General features: G+C 35.1%; 1 protein-coding gene across 1 annotated transcript in view; it reads left to right on the top strand.

Moving 5' to 3' along the window:
- Positions 1-12,642, top strand: part of LOC118750788 (glutamate receptor ionotropic, kainate 2) — a 46,037-nt gene extending 33,395 nt beyond the window's left edge. The window contains exons 6-12 of the mRNA XM_036485521.1: positions 62-292; positions 5,523-5,726; positions 6,630-6,714; positions 6,814-7,090; positions 9,756-9,957; positions 12,176-12,395; positions 12,513-12,642. Coding sequence (XP_036341414.1) covers positions 62-292; positions 5,523-5,726; positions 6,630-6,714; positions 6,814-7,090; positions 9,756-9,957; positions 12,176-12,395; positions 12,513-12,640 — 1,347 coding nt within the window. The 3' untranslated portion in view covers positions 12,641-12,642. The remainder of the gene's footprint in view (positions 1-61; positions 293-5,522; positions 5,727-6,629; positions 6,715-6,813; positions 7,091-9,755; positions 9,958-12,175; positions 12,396-12,512) is intronic.
- The last annotated feature ends 5,022 nt before the right edge of the window (positions 12,643-17,664 follow it).

Here is a 17,664-nt window from a genome sequence, read left to right as displayed (position 1 = left end):
AACTATAACTATGCTTACGTACCTTTATTGAATTAATTACTTCTTATTCTTTTTGTGACAGCTCAATCTGAAGGAAAGGACCATAACAGGTAAAATTTACTTTGAAGGAAATATACGCAAGGGCTATGCTTTAGATGTGATTGAATTGCATCCGTCTGGAATTTTGAAAATTGGAACTTGGGATGAAATTTCAAATCTTACAATTCAACGTGTGCCACAAACAAACTCTGTTATAGACAACGTTGATAATTCACTTGCAAATAAAACATTCATCGTATTGTTAAATGTTCCGGTAAATGGATAAATTAATATTACAGACATAAAAGAAGATAGCATAAAATAAGATAGCATTAAAGAGATGGTTTAAATGTAACAAAGACAACAATATTATTATCCCATACAGGGCTGCAACTATCCTTAGCTATGAAGTGCCATATTGAGGATAAAAAAAAGTGCCAAAATGTGCCAAATAGAAAAATAAAAGTGCCAAAAAAGGTGTCATTCTTTTTTAATCTTCCCATTGCGCATTAAAGTTAGAAACACATTCCTAAAACAAAAGTCCAATTCCAAAATAAGATAAACCAGTTGTATACACTATAGAAATTAGATGATTTTAGTTCAGAAAAAGAAGAACAAGCAAAGCATTTCACAAAAGTGTATTGAACTATTACTATTTTTAAAAGGTGTCATTTTGGCACTTTGTGCCAAATCGAAAAATTAAGTGCCATTAGAAGCAAAGTAGGGCCAAAAATTGCACGGTTTGAGCCTAGTTGGCAGCCCTGATCCCATACATTCAGTTAGAGTTTGGTGGTTCATTTAAAGCATAGCTGGGCAAAACGCTACTCGCGAGTAGCGTCTGCGTCGCAGCGCTTATACGTATACAGAAACGACGCAGCGAATTTCAATTCAGTCTGCTTTCAGATTTCATGAGAGTAGCACTATGCTTCGCCGTTGAATATTTTTATTCGTAATTTTAGCGCGTGGTTGCCACCTATATATGTAACAATGCCCAAAATGTCTGAGTATGAGTGCCAATTACAGTTTTTGGTTTTAAAAAAAGCTAATAATGCCCAATGCTTGTTGTGTGGTAATACGACCATTAACCATAAACAAATGAAAAAAACGCTCCACTCAGTGCAATTATAGAAAAGTGCTTCTCAGCGCGACGCACTAGGGCACACATTGCATACTTTATTTTATAATATTTTTTTTATCAAAAGAAATCGATAGAGAAATGTAAATGCTGGTTTATGCCCAAAAATACTTAATGAATAATATTTATAAGTTATACTCTATTTTTAAGACTAAATACCTACTTATATGAAACAAGTAATTTTTAGCAAGAAAAAAACCGACTTCAACCCTCATATAAAAAAAAAAATATATATATATATATCTCACGATCCACTGATCGGATCTTAACCAGATTAGTATGGGACCACCTCTGAGACACTACCTTTCCGATGCCAAAAGAATTATCGAAATCGGTTGACGCGGTCCAAACTTATGCGGTAACATACATATAAAAAAAAAAAAAAAAAGATTCCGACGAACTGATAACCTCCCCCTTTTTTGGAAGTCGGTTAAAAAATAAGACCTAAACACCGTAACCATCTGGCCGGTCAGCATATAAAAGAATTTGTTCTAATAAAACGGAGCCCAGGTATTATACAAATGAGTTTATCTAATTTAAGTTTTTTTAAATTATACAAGTACTAAATTTTTCTTATGCAAAAGGTTGTATAAACTAATAGTATTAGTTACTAAAAACTTCCAAGGTTCATTATTACACTATAGGTATAAGCAAAATAGGCCAAAATACCCATGCACGAAAAATACCACTTTTAGTACATTTATAAAAAATGCGGCAACCATAACTGAGCGCGACGCACTAATACCATGACAAAATGAGACTGTGTTGGTGTGCCCAGCTATGATTTAAAGCAACGTTTATTTATTAATGACGCCAATGAAAATATTTTGGCTGGGAGGAACAGCATTTAAACTGCTTCCCAACAGCTCGATTTTCATAAAAACATTGCACATGCCCTGCCAGCATTTTCTATTAATATAATAATAGATTGGCGCTTACACATATGTTAGTGTTTGGCCGAAAGCCTCTCCTCCGTTTTGTGGCGTGCGCCTTGATATTGTCACACAAATCGGAGGGACCTACAGTTTTACGCCGACTCCGAACGGCGATTGCATTTTTATGAGAAGCTGTTTTTCATGGCAGAAATACACTCGGAGGTTTTCCATTGCCCACCGAGGGGCGACCGCTGTTAAGAAAAAACCTTTTTCTATATTTTTGCGATGTTGCTTTTACCAGGGCTTGAACCCAGGTGTCGATGAGTGAAGGCGCGCACTGCTTACCACTACACCACAGCGGCCGACTACCAGCCAGCATTTTCTATTGCATTTTTCAAATTGCAAGAGGTTGAAGAAGGCACCGGAAAAGTGAAAAATGCCATGTGAATGGCAGTCAAAAGCTTTCCCAAATTCTGCGCACGGTGACTCCCTTTCATGTGATTTCTTTACTCTGATGTGGGGGAAGATAATAAGAGCCGAACTGCAGCGCTCGGGCCCAATTCTTTACAAGAGCGTACAATTGCTGGCGTATGCCGACGACATCGTCATTATCGGTAAAAACAAGGGCTGTGTCTGTTCTGCCTTCTCGGAATTAGACACAGAGGCAAAGCCAATGGGTATGGTGGTGAACGAGGACAAAACGAAGTACCTCCTGTCATCAGATAAATAGTGAGAGCATACACTGAGGGGAAAAAATATTACAACCAAATGGAATCGTAATTGATCTTACTATAAACGTCAATGAAAGTATTGTATATTGGATCTGATTTGAAATCAATAACTGAATTTGCAAGCATTTGAAAGCAGCATGCATGCGCAGTCGGTAGTGGCTGAGCGTGTAGAAGAGCGTGTCGGTATTTGTTAGCTTCCAGAAGGTGCCGGGTTCGAATTCCGTCAGGCGGTTCCTAATTTTATTTTTTTTTTTTAACCACGAAAAAGTGTCTATGAAGTGCAAAACGAATCGTCAAAGTATCCGAAAATGAAATCGGTAAACGGACAAAAATCCAAACTTTATCCATTCTTTTTCGGATCGGTTTTCGGATTTTTTCTGGCTGGGTCATCATGCCCGTTCCATTTTGGAGCCATCGGTGTACAGATGATGTATCCAGGTAGAGATATCAAGTTCCCCAACCCAGTCGGCTCTCGACGGATGTAGCCAGGTCGTATATAATCAGAAGCCAGTCTCAACTTAGATGACAATCGAGAAATTACATATACTGCTATGCCCTCGATCGTTCTTTCTTACCATATACCCAGTTCTCTGAGTCTTAAAACCGATAGAGATGCGGTGTGCCTTATGTGGAGTCCTATAGGAAATAGGTTTGCAACAACATTGATGGCATCGGTAGGGCAAGTTCTCATTGCCTCTATGATTTCGATGCATACATCCCTCTGAGCTCTGCCTTGTTTTACATGATTATACTGGTTCTTCAAAACTGTCCACCATACTAGAGAACCGTAGCATAAGATCGGATACAACCACCGTGTAGATCCAAGAGTATCAGTTTTGGATTGAGACCCCATATCTTCCCAAAAAGCCGCTTACAGGAGCAGTATAGGCAATGCTCGCTTTCTTTACTCTCACTTCAATATTTATTTTCTAACTTAGCTTAGAATCCAGTTTGACTTCGAGATACTTCGCTTGTTTAGATGATCATTGCTTTGTCCACTCAGATTTGGTAATTCAAAGTTAGGGACCTTGTTCCTGACCGTAAAGAGCATTAATTCTGTTTTTTCAGGGTTCACTCTAAGGCCACATTGCTCGCCCATTCCCGTAGCTCTGCTAAAGTTCCATCCACGATGTTACTCAGCACAGATGGGAATAGCCTGGTTATTAAAATTACCACATCGTCAGCTTAGGCCACTACTTTTACTCCCCCTGGTTAAGCTTGAGTAGTACTGAGTTCATGGTGCCAAGCCATAAAATAGGAGAGATCACTCCACCTTAAGGAGTGCCCCTACTAACGCTCCTTTTTAATGTGTAGTTTCCAAGTTCAGCTGAAATCGTTTTGCTGCGAAGCATCGTCATTAGCCATGCGCTTATAGACTCCTCGACGTCGAGCTCCTCCAGGAATTTTGGATAGCTGCTACCGAACATTGTTAAAGGCTCCTTCTATGTCAAGGAAGGCTGCCAGAGTATATTGCTTAAATTCAATAGACCTCTCGACTGTTCTAACGACTTCATGAAGCGTCATCTCAGTGCATCGTCCTTGTAAATATGCACGCAGTGCTACCAACATATCATCACCGTGCAAAAACCGCCGAACGTGCGCGTCTAGACCACTCTGAAAGTTTTGAGGCCAAAAGAATTTAAGCTAATTGGTCGAAAATCTTTGACGTAGGCGTGCCCTCGCCTACCAGATTTTGGGATGAAAACCACGGATTGAACACTTATTCAGAATTACCCGGAAAATGGGTGTTAACAAGCAACCTGAGTCAGTCTTCCGCAGACTCTGTAGACACGAGTAGTCCTTCGCCAAAAGCTTACTCAGCATGGCGGTGTCCTTTATACTCTCCAACGACTGGCAATGGCTCTCCCATGCTGCTTTTTTTGACCGTCGAATCTCACTTTTATACTTCCTCAGAATGTCTTGGTATGGCTTCCTCCATATTAGATTTGCCATTTTAAATTTGAATATTTTGCATCTAACTAGAATCGTAATCAGCTCCAATGACACCTTTATGTTTTAGTCACCTTATTCAATATTTCGACCACTGGGATATGTGCAAACAAAAAATAGATTTGCAATGCAACTACATATAACTAAAACCAAAAGCACTCTTCTTAACATCGGCTTGGAAATTAATGACATAAAACTACAAACAAATCAATAATAATCTTTTTTTTTCGATTATTGTAGCATGACTTTCCTTTTGGTTAATTGAATACTGAACCCAAAAACACTATACAATTTCACAAGCTGCGAAATGGCAACATTCGGTTTCTAAGTTTTTACGCATTGGCAGTTTTTAAAATCAGTTTTTATAAGTAAATAAAAAATTAATTAAATCAAAATAATCTCTAAAGCTAAAATCCAATAGACTAGTATTGTGGTACAAAATTTTGGACATAGATTTTTTAAAGAAACTAGGTATTTTTATTAATCTGATGAGGCCTGATTCTATTTGGATGTAGTCTGCTTGCTTTGATGCATTTTGTATTACTTAAATGTATAATTTTGTACAAAAGTGTTGTCTAAACTCAGTGCTTCCAACCCCCATGATAATGCTCCAGATCATTCTCAAAGGAATCAGTTGTTATATAAAGCCTTTTGAGTATCAATACTAAAAAATCGCGTACGATATCCTTTTGAAAATGGGAACTTACTTCCCTCAGTATAGATATTGACTGTATGTATGTATGTACATAAGTACTTATTTATTTTTACGTATATATGAACATTGACACCTTTTCTTTTTCCAACCGAAATTAGAACAAACCATATGCAAGTCTTGTGGAGAGCTATGAAAAACTGGAAGGCAACAGCCAATATGAAGGCTATGGCGTCGATCTTATTAAAGAACTCGCTGATAAACTAGGCTTTGATTTTATTTTGAAGAACGGTGGCAACGACTATGGATCATACAATGCTACTACAAATACAACATCAGGAATGTTAAAAGAAATTATTATGGGTGTAAGTTCCCAACTCCATGTAATAAACTATTTTAATTAAGATCCCTCCAAACTAAAGATGGACGCGGGAGTAAATATTCAATCCCGATCCCACCCGCCCGACGTTTTTCGGATTTATGCCGCGGGTCCCGTGGATCTCCCGACTTTGACTTTGAAATTCATTTTAAATAATACATATACTTGAATATTCTATTTTGCCTGCCGTTAGTTTTTGCCTCTATATAACAGTAGAAAATTTTTATAGAGCTTCTCGATACCGCCCTTCCCAGCCATTTTAAATTAGTACCGTTGGTCCCGATATAGGGTTTGTGGGTTCAACCGCTTAAGTTCCAAAAAAAATAGACTAGTAATAATAGACTACTATTATTATTAATCATTGTTACAAGATTACTTTTTTTAACTGTAAGTTCTTAAAAAAAATTTATTTTCAACAACAATACTTTTACCTTCAAGATCGATACATATTGTTTATCTGTTTTTCCTTCTGTGATTCTGAAACCTTTATGGCTCACAGCCACATTATTTTTTGGTCATCGATAATAATTAAGTTCTTAATATCTGTTCCTGATAAGTTACATATGCTTTTGGGGCCGAAAAAATTGCGAAAACCAAATTTCATCAAAATCGGATAACATTTATTATTTCCTACCACGTTTGACCCACAGTTCATATTTTGTCCTTTACTAAGTGAAGGTGGGGAATACATCACATTTCATCAATATGGCAGCAATTATTTTTTGCCGCAGCTTTTATATGAATCATATTACGCTGTTTCGCTAAGGAACGTCAAGTGCGAAAAGCGTAAAATTCATACAAGCCTGTGACAACTTCAAAATCCGCAATGCCTCAAAAAAGCTTGCTCCGGAGTTCTAATTTTAGCTCTTCTTACTACATCTTTTTTCAGCGCGCGGACTTGGCAATCACGGATTTAACAATTACAGCAGCACGCCAGCAAGTGGTCGACTTCTCCATACCGTTCATGAATTTGGGTTAGATTTTATTTATGTTAAATTCCATAAAAAGTTAAAATTAAGAACTGGTTATACTATATTCAAACATACTTATGTATGTATGAATTTCATCACTAGGTATAGCAATTCTACATTTAAAGGCACAAAAGGCCCCACCAGCTTTTTTCACATTTATGGATCCATTCTCCAAAGAGGTGTGGTGGCTTTTGGGACTGTCCTTCCTCCTGGTGGCATTCAGCTTTTTCATATTAGGACGTCTTTCACCATCTGAATGGGATAATCCCTACCCATGCATTGAAGAGCCGACTGAACTAGTAAATCAATTTACAATTGGCAACTCATTATGGTTTACTACGGGTGCTTTACTACAGCAAGGTTCGGAAATGGAACCAAAGTAAGTAAAAACGGCACGTTATGTCTGCATATATACACATGATATACATATATGTATATGTATGTATTTACGTATCTACGTATGTAAAAATATTGGGGCATAATCATAGTCCTAGGTTAGAGCCAGATTTACATATGTAGTTAGGGTAATACTAAAAAACGAGTGCCCACCATGGTACAATTATTACAGGTATTGTCTTCCCATAGGGTTTGCTTTACATCGAAATTCGTGCTACCGTATTTTCATTTTAACGCTTTTCAATGTTGATTCTTGTACTTTTAGTCGGCTTTGTTTTCGCTCAATTTAATTTTTATAATTTTATAATTTAAAATTAAACAAAAAACGTTTGAAATAAAGAGAGCGAGAGAAATTTTGAATTTGTTTACTAAGCAAATAGTTAATTTTTCGTCTTTTACAAATTCAATACATATCGCGAAAAGTGTGACAATGTAAAATTTTTTCGCAGTCTATTCGCAGTAGAATGTTGTAGTAATTATTATTATTAACCGACTTCCAAAAAAGGAGGAGGTTATCAGTTCATCGGAATATATTTTTTTTTATGTATGTTACCACATAACTTTGGACCACGTCAACCGATTTCGATAATTCTTTTTGCATTGGAAAGGTAGTGTCTCAGAGGTGGTCCCATACTAATCTGGTTAAGATCCGATCTGTGGATCATGAGATATATATATATATATATTTTTTTTTTTTTTATATGAGAGTTGAAGTCGGTTTTTTTTTGCTAAAAATTACTTGTGATACTTCTTATTGCATGTGTCTGTCAAATTCACAGTAAAAACATTTAAAATTAATTTAATTTCAAAACAGAGTAAGCCAAACACAGATTTTTCCATGATAAAAACATAACAAGGTAAAACCATTGAGAGGCAGTCTGACGTTTGCCAACAATATAATTTTAAAATCAAAACTCAAACTCACACACACATTCTCATTTTCAATCTCAAACAACAACAATTGTGAACAATTTAATTTTTTTATTTTCAATTTTATATGATTTTAAAATGTTGGCAAACGTCAGAAAAAAATCATGGCCGACGAAATGAGAGAATGAATTTACCTTGTAATGTTTTTATCATGGATTTTTCTATATGAATGTCAGATTAAATTATAAACATTTCTATTTCTAATCTTATACATTTATTTTCATTTAATTTTTAAAATACGTAAATATGTTTTCTTACTTTTTTAACCGAATTAAAAAAAAAATTCAATTCGTTGGAATCTTTTTGGGGTATGTTACCGCATAACTTTGGAACACGTGAACCGTTTTCGAAACTGGTACCTCCAGGGTGGTTAAGTTCCAAATTTTACCAAAATTTTTTTATGAGCATTGAACTCGCTGTGTGTTTTTCGCTTAACAACTAATTGTTATATTTTATTTCGACATTCAAAATTATTTGTAACATTCATTAATAACTGTTAAAATAAAGTTTATTTCTCAACCGCTTTACGATGTCTTTTAGTCTATTATTCTTTTATATTTCATAATTTGTAAAAAGATTTAAAAGGTTATAAAGAGAGGAAAATTTCCGGAGTTTTTCTCTTGGCGCGCAACGTATTTGGGTGGAAAAGTGTAGCGTACTTCGGAAGCACGCTAGGCTCGTTGTGAGTCAAGACTAGTGATGTGCTGAATTGCTGGTACCCAATACTCAGTACCCAATACTTCAGAAAGATTTCAGTACCCAATACTTCCTTTTCGGTACCCAATACCGATTCTATACATAAATGCAGCCTTTTGACAAAATTTTCAACAGAATTTCTGTCAAAAAAGCTGCGTCGACTATATTTTGAATATGAATATGCTTCACAATTAGTACGAGTGAGACGATGCTTTCCCAAAATATAAACAATTTGTACTAAGCAATGTGGAAACCACATATCAAAACACTCTCATCGCATTCTTGGTATTGTCGCAACAGTAAAATACCATATTATCAGTTTCCACCTTCATACAGATTCATACAGATACATTCAGATGCAATTAGTTTTTTTTTTGTAATTACTAGATTGGACCCAAACAGGGCAAGCGATTAAAAAGAATAATTTAGGAATTCAAAGAATCTGACCCGGCATAAATAATACTTAAATCGCATCTAATCAATGCATTTTTATAGTTTCGAGCGTTTTGATTGATCCTAGAAAATTATATTGTTATTTTTTTAATCCTGCTTATTTATTTTTAATGCTGTTTTGTTTTTAGTGAGTAAGCATGCGACTTATATATGTATGTATGTACTGCTTAGAGTGAAAAGTTGCTAAGTCTCAATTTAAAAATTGTACATGAGAGGAAAAAACTTCTTATAGGCATTTTCTTCAAGTATTTCGCAAAACATTTAATACAACATTTTACCTGTTTAAAACAAAGCAAAAAAGAGGGATTCGATCTTTATTAAAAGATTTCGTACTACATATCTTGGACTTAGCAAATTGTCCTTTCATTGAATATAAACGAGAAAACATAAAACAAGGAACTTAACTCTTTTCGAAACGATGCATTTTTAATTTATCTAGCCGCCTCTATCAAAATACGAGTTTTCATAAAAAGTGGACTTAGCGACATTTCCCTCTAAGCTAGCGATATGAAAAAACATCGTTGTGATTTTGCGTGTAAGAACCAATTGTCTTTGTATCCACGTTCTAGGGCCATTTCAACACGCACTGTCGCTTATTTTTGGTGGTTCTTCACTTTGCTTATGGTTTCATCCTATACTGCTAACTTGGCCGCTTTCTTAACCATCGAAAACCCAACTAGTCTGATTGATTCTATAGACGATCTTGCTGAAAATAAGCATGGCGTATTGTATGGTGCAAGAAAGGTCGGTTCAACAAGAGAGTTTTTCGAGGTAAGGATTTTAAAATATGTACATAAATAAATAAATATTGGCGCTTACATATTTGATATTTTGGCTTGACTGAGCTTCTCCCCCATTTGTGGAGTACACACAGTTTTACCCCACCTCCGAACGGCAAATGGTGTTATTGTATATTTAGAATGTATATGGGCAAATCTAGAAAATAGGTACACTCTCGTCTCATTTTATTCGTATGCTCTTAATAAATCGATTAATATAAGTGTAACTCATTTTCATCAAGTGCTTCAAAAGTTAGACGAGGAATAAACATGAAATAGAAAACAAAAGAATAAGCTGGGTTCAAATTACGCTGTTCAAGTTGTAAATTTTGAGCAAAGATTTTGAAAGTTGAACTCACTTAATTGGGATGTTTTAAGTTCAATGGCATTCCCCCGTTTTACCAGATTGGCTCCGGTTTTAGAGATAACGGTATTTGAAAATTTGATTAAATTTTAACTATTTTATAAATAGCTCCCTCAGTTTTGAAGCTATTTGACTAAAATTTTGCACATAACGGTTTTTTAATATTGCCTTAATTATTCCTTAAAATTATCGAAATAGGCGCACTTTAACGTATAGCTCCAAAACAACTGATTACTCAGATATGTGTTTTTGCGCTATAAATCTAACTTCATATCTGAATAATAAATTGTATGCGTGCTATATGTTAAAGTGAACCTACACTAAGTTTTTACCTGCTTAATTGGAGGAGTCATAATGCAAAACAACGTCTCTGGACAATCAGTTGTATGGTAGCTAGATTTTAGAGTGAACCGATTTCGATGAGTTAATGAGATAATGAGATAATGAAGGAAATATTAGATTACAAGCGTGTGCAAAAATTTTGTAAAATATCTTCAAAACTGAGGAGAAGGACTAGGCTTCACTTGACACTTCCAATTAGCGTCAGTTAGCACAGAAGAGAAATGACTGGCGTTCTGTTTTGGACTCGGCCAAAATCGCTTAGGCTGTTACAGCGCCAATAAAAAAGAGAAGAAGTTTTCCACTGATAATTCTTGATATGGCTCATAGCGGCAAATCCGCTTTTTTGTTGTAAATTTGTTGTGAAGCTTTCGTTTTTCTGGAAAAAAAATTGAGTTGACCGTTTTTCTAACAAAATTTAGTATGTAGTGCACCATTGACAACTGAATTGAGATATTGAAAAAGTTTCAACGGAATTAATTGTAGTTTTTTTTTGTCGTAAATTTGTTGTGGAAAGAAAAAATTTGTAGCTTTCGTTTTTTAGGAAAAAAATGGTATGTAGTGCTAGCTTGACACCATGCACCTAGTCGATAGAATTGAGATGTTGAAGACATCTGTAGCTTTTTTGTTGTAATCCAAGTGTGTGTTTAAAAAAAATTAGAGCTACAAATGTTTCCTTTTCACAGAAAATTAGTAATAAAGAAGCTACAATTAGTGCTGTTGTAACATTTTTGTTGTCTCATTTTAATCGACAATGGGGCATAGTTTCAAGTTAGCACTACATACTCAATTTTACAGAAAAAACGAAAGCTACACATTTTTTCCTTGCACAACAAATTTGCAAGTCAGAAGCTACAATTAATGTCGTTAGAACATTTTCAATATGTATGGTGTCAAGCTAGCACTACATATCATTTTTTCGGGGCACCGAAAATGTGCATTTAGACATTGGCCATATGCATAAAACTTAAGCAAATGCTTTTTCTTAAAATTTCAGGCATTCTACTCGATTTGTTCAAAGAAATTTAAGTGAAAGTATGAAATTTTAAGAAAAAGCAGTTGCTTAGTTTTTACGCATACGGCCCATTATTTCGGTTTCATATGCCTATTTAGTGCCCGGGCCCTTAACATTCACATGCTTCCCCCTCTCGAAAGTCCTGATTGGTTGACTAATGGCCGTGAAAACGGTCCCCAATATTTGTTCTCCACTTGAAAATCATAAATTAATGAACCGTTTATGAAATCTTTATTTGGTCTTTGCTCGGTTGTTTATGTTTTTAACCGACTTCCAAAAAAGGAGGAGTTATATTTTTTTATTTTTTTTTTATGTATGTTAACGCATAACTTTGGACCACGTCAACCGATTTCGATAATTCGGCATCGGAAAGGTAGTGTCTTAGAGGTGGTCCCATACTAATCTGGTTTTTGCTTAAAAATTACTTGTTATTGATTATTGATGAAAGATGAAACAAATAATCCAGAATTGACTTTTTAATGAACCACCCAGAAATCGGAGGATCCACGGCATATAAAAATGAACAAATTTTTAAATAGTCATCCAGAGCTGTTGACCAATGACAACATGGAGGGTGTGAACCGCGTGGACATGACCTACGCTTTCTTAATGGAGTCTACTTCAATTGAATACAATACGATGCGGCTATGCCATTTAAGGAAAGTTGGTGATGCATTGGATGAAAAAGGCTATGGAATAGCTATGCGAAAAAGTGAGCAGATATTTATGTACATAACATACATATATGTACTTATCTATTTAGCCTTTCAATACGTGTATGTATTTAACTATTTTTATATTATTATAAATATGCTTAACTGTACACTAGATTGGCCTTACCGAGACAGATTCAACAATGCGCTACTTCAATTGCAAGAACAGGGATCATTGGAGAAAATGAAGAATAAATGGTGGAACGAAGTGGGCGCCGGCATTTGTACTGTTGAGTATAACTAAAAACCCCCCTGCTTTTGTTTTTGTTTATGTGATTTAATAATAATCTAAGTTTTATGGGTCGATTACGGATAGCAACGCAACCGCGGTTCGGTTGCCAGCTGGAAAGAAAATTTGTATTACGAATTTCAACTATCGTCAGTTGCTGTGGAGTTATCAATAACCGAAATTTGACAGTTGGGCAATCGGCAAGTGTCTGTAAACAAGCTGTGCGAGTAAAATCAAATTATTAAAATAAAGAGTTTTAAAGAAAAGTCAGCAATAAAGCTAAGCTCAGCACAATTATTTGTCTCAATCAGGGGACACTTTAAGGGTAATTCAAATTCTAGAGCTAGAGCTACCGCCTGCCCTGTAAGCAAAAGTTAATGCTTTCAAGGTTTTTCTTTTATTATCGTTTTGTGTTCACTTAAAGCTAATTCCAGAAGCTGTAGTATAATTGGTTAATAAACAGAGGAACGACTTCGTTCAGCTACAATACCTCCGCTCCTAAAAGCTTGCGCACCTCTTGCATTTTTCGCAGGAAGTGCCACAGCATTGACTTCAGTTTGGGAAACTTGGTGCGTCGGTAATCTTAAACGAGGTGCTTCAGTTGATAAAGGAAAAAACTTGCAAATATGTGTTCGCTTTTATTTCGCCAAAAGCGCGTATTCCACGGAAACTTAAATTTTAAGTTATTGTTTTGTTATTTGCACCATATTCTGTAAAAGCAAACTGCATTGCAAAATGTTAATATCGTTCAAATTATTAAAAAGTAAAATGTATGGCATACTCTTCAATCGTAATTCACTCGTAAATACGCTCCAAAAACCTTCCCAGCAACCATAAAAATTTAGTTGCCTGTATACACACTTTGTAGCAACTGCAGTTGCCAGTTGAGAAATGCCACTTGCCATCTGTAATATCGTTTTGGCAACTAGCAACGCAACTGAAGTTCGGTTGCTATCGATAATCGACCCATAAATAATTTTTAGCAGATATCCACTTCTTTTCATCCGGTTTCATCTTTGATTTCAATCGTGGACACTTAGTGTAAAAAGCCATAATTTTTATGGTTAAATTACTGACAGGCTCAATTTCAAGTCCGTCTCTTCTGGCTGATGTAAGCTTTAATGTTCCGTCACGCGTATCAAGACACTTTTGTCCCATATTTCTGAAAGCTTGTAAAACCAATTTTGAATTGCACGACCCACTCCGTTGCTTATGCCAGGATTTTAACTCTCATTCCAGCACGTTTGATATATCAGATCCGCGATACTCTCCTCTCTCAATAAGTGAATTATTGACATAAATACATAAAATCAGCTGATGAATTTAGTTCTGTAGCTGAACAGTTTTAGATCTCGACACTTAACAAACTCCTGCCCATCGTGACTCGGCACAAAAATTTAAAATATTGGTTCCATACGTCATGCGGACTGCGCCCCGCGTGCGGATGGGCGGGAATGGAGGGTAAAAACCGTTGGGATATATTAAAAAAAACTGGTGTTCATTCTTCCAGTTTTTCAATTACACTCAAAAGGACATAACTATTTTGTTTTCAAATCAAAGATGAAACCTAATGAGACGAAGACGATATCTTCTAAATAGCATCCATTGCTTCTGCCAATATATATTATTGTTGTAGAAAAAACTGGCAAACTCAAAATCAATCCTCATTTTCATCATTTATCTGTTAATACCTGTGGCAATAACTACATATACATACATATGTATGTAGTTACATATTTTGGATTTATGCTAGCCTTTTTTGATAGAATCTGTATATATACTTAGTACTTAATCACTGTAAGTCAATTCGTTCTTAAAATATGTACATACATATTTCAGTTTTAAATGTTCAAGAAAATCACTTAGTGTGTTCACTAGGGTGGTCCAAAAACAGTAAGGTCGGAATTGTAATGCCCTCTCCCCCTAGGATTGTTCTATATCGAAAAAAAAGTATACCCCTATTTTTTTATTTTGAAATCATAAAATATTTAGAGGTCGCTGAAAGCGCTCAAAGTTTTCCATGTATTTTAATATGGAAAAAATAATTTTTTTTTCGTAGAAATGGTATAGAATTCTTGAAAGTCAATATTTTTCGATCAGAAAACTCTGGTTCTCTTTAGGAGACTTTCAATAATAATATCCAATTGTTTATTTAACCATTGTTTAATACTAGCGATTTTTTATTGGTCGCCCCATTACATTTTTCGGGGATTTTGGCGGACCTATAAATTAAGTAAGCACTTGGGTACTATTATTGGGAATCTGCAGATCTGCAGATAAACAGTTTTCTGGTAGAAAAAATTGACTTTTATCTATTCTATACTATTTTTACGAAAAGTTGTTTTTCCCCCATATAAAATACTTGGAAAACTTTGGGCGCCTTGATCGACCTCTAAATATTTTTTGATTTCAAAATAAAAAAGGGTATATTTTTTCGGAATAGAACAATCCTAGGTGGTGAGAGCATAAAAATTCCGACTTTACTTTTTCACATGCAATTTTGGACCACCGTAGTGTTCGCACTTGCCTGGTTATTATATTATCTGGTTACAAATAATTTACCTATAATAATAATAATCAGGGCAGGGATTTTTAGGACTTAAAAACCTATAAAACGGCAAAATAAAATACCGAAATAGGCAGGCTCTAGAAATAGCAAAAAAGGCACTAAAAGAGACAAAAAACTAAAAATAACACTGGTTTACAGGAAAAATATTCAACGGACGCCACTATCCAATTTCTACATAGAGTTGCTCGCTGATTCCGAAAATCGAGTAAATTTTTTTATTCTATAGATAAGTTTTCGAGATAATTGCAGGTGGACATGGCGTATGAGTAACATTCTTTCCTGCTCATTTTTCATACCTAAAAAAATTGTAGTTTAAAAAACTAAAACCTTCCTATTATAATTGCCATTCGTACTGTCATCAGGTATGTAACTTGAGAATAGAAATCGCTGCATCTTTTAGGCGCATCAATATTACATAGTTTCATCCCGAGCTAATAAAAAGAAGGTAAAAAAAAGTAAGTGCGCCTGGGCCACACTGTAGAAGTGAAACTTACGTTACTTATCTATCTATACATACACACATCTGCTTTTGCTTAAGGTTATATTTTTTCGCTTTTGTTCTATCAATGTAGATCCCTACCTCTACCACTATTCGTTTTAATAACATTCACGTTATTCTGTTTTTCCATTATCTTCATTTTTATCTTCATACTCTATCGATATAACGGCCATTAAAACATCGATAACAAAATCGAAAACAAATTCGATAAAAATATCAATAGCAACATCGATAATACCATTGGTAGCTAAATCGATTAGAAAATCCATAAACATCGATAACAAAATCGATAAATATCGATAACAAAATCGATTTATATCGATAACCATGTCGATAAATAACGGTAGCAAAATCGATAAATATCAATTACAAAATCGATTAATATCGATTACAAAATTGATAGCAAAATCGATAACAAAACCGATAAGAATCGATAACAAAATCAATAAACATCGCTAACAAAGTCGATATATATCGAGAAAACAATCGATAGTTATCGATAAAAAATTGATGAATATCGATAACAAAATCGGTAAACATCGATAACAAAATCGATAAATATCGATAAAAAAATCGATAAATATCGATAACAATACCGATAAAAATATCGATTGTTTAATCGATAAGTCTCGAGAATCTCGAATATCTCTAAAATCCCAAAATAGTTCCCAGATTGAGTCTCTGTGTCTCTCTCTACATCCTTTCAACTTTAATTACCTATATTTTAATTTTTCTTCCCCTATCCTCATCTTAATTTTATCGGTATCCTCATCCTCATCTTTGTTTTTATCATTTTCTTCATCAACATATTACCCTTCACCTTTGCCCTTATATATATAAGTAAAGTGTTTAAATTTACCTTGGTCCTCGTTTTTACCTTTATCTTTACACATCTTTGTTTTTGTTTTTACCTTTGCCTTTATAATTTTCTTTACCTATGTACGTACTCACCTTTACTTTCATTCTTGTATTGTTATTTCTAAGTGTTATCTATCCTCTAACCTTTTATTAGCAAGTTTTTGTTAAATTCATACCATATGCATACACACAAGAAGTACTTGTTTCAGCCCCAACCATTTCCGTTGCACCATTTCCGTTGCATCATTTCCGTTGCATCATTCCCTTTGCATACACACAAGTAGTACTTGTTTCAGCCCCAACCATTTCCGTTGCACCATTTCCGTTGAATCATTTCCTTTGCATACACACAAGAAGTACTTGTTTCAGTCCCAACCATTTCCATTGCTCCATTTCCGTTGCACCATTTCCGTGTGCAATTTCCGCTGAATTTGCCAATTTACTCCCACCCAACCAACCGCCGCTAAAGAAGTTTCACTTCAAAATATTTGCGTATTTTCATATGACCAATTATTACTTCTTTTTTTATCCATCGATTTTCTTCATCATCAACTTGAATTTTTGTATAACAGAACAGGCCTTAACACAGCAATGAATGTACTAAACGTACTCGACGTGAGTTGATACAAGTGGCGCCCAATTTAAATATGGAACGTTTGAAACTTTTATATTATCAGGAATAAGGGCTTTCTCTTCTTCACTTAAAAAAGGGAAAAAATGCAACCTCAAATATGTACATATTTATCAGAAAAGAGGCAATTTTCATAAAATCCGTTCCCTGATAATAATAATACACTGGCGTTTACACATATATTAGTGTTTGGCCGAGCTTCTCCTCCGATTTGTGGCATATGCCTTTATGTTGTCACACAAAGGGGATATCCTACAGTTCTACGCCGACACCGAACGGCGATTTGGTTTTATGGTTTTATGTTTTCTTCAAGGCAGAAATACACTCGGAGGTTTTCCATTGCCTGCCGAGGGGCGACCGATGCTAAGAAAAACCTATTTTCTATATTTTTTGCGATTTTGCTTTGACCAGTGCTTGAACCCAGGCCTTGCGGAGTGGTAGCGCGCACTTCTAAACTATTGTAGTAAACTGAATAAAAAATA

This window comes from Rhagoletis pomonella, unplaced genomic scaffold (assembly GCF_013731165.1).
Source record: "Rhagoletis pomonella isolate Grant_MI unplaced genomic scaffold, Rhpom_1.0 Rhpom_scaffold_00393, whole genome shotgun sequence".
In the NCBI taxonomy this organism is placed as follows: domain Eukaryota; kingdom Metazoa; phylum Arthropoda; class Insecta; order Diptera; family Tephritidae; genus Rhagoletis; species Rhagoletis pomonella.
This window is presented reverse-complemented; position numbering and strand designations above follow the sequence as displayed.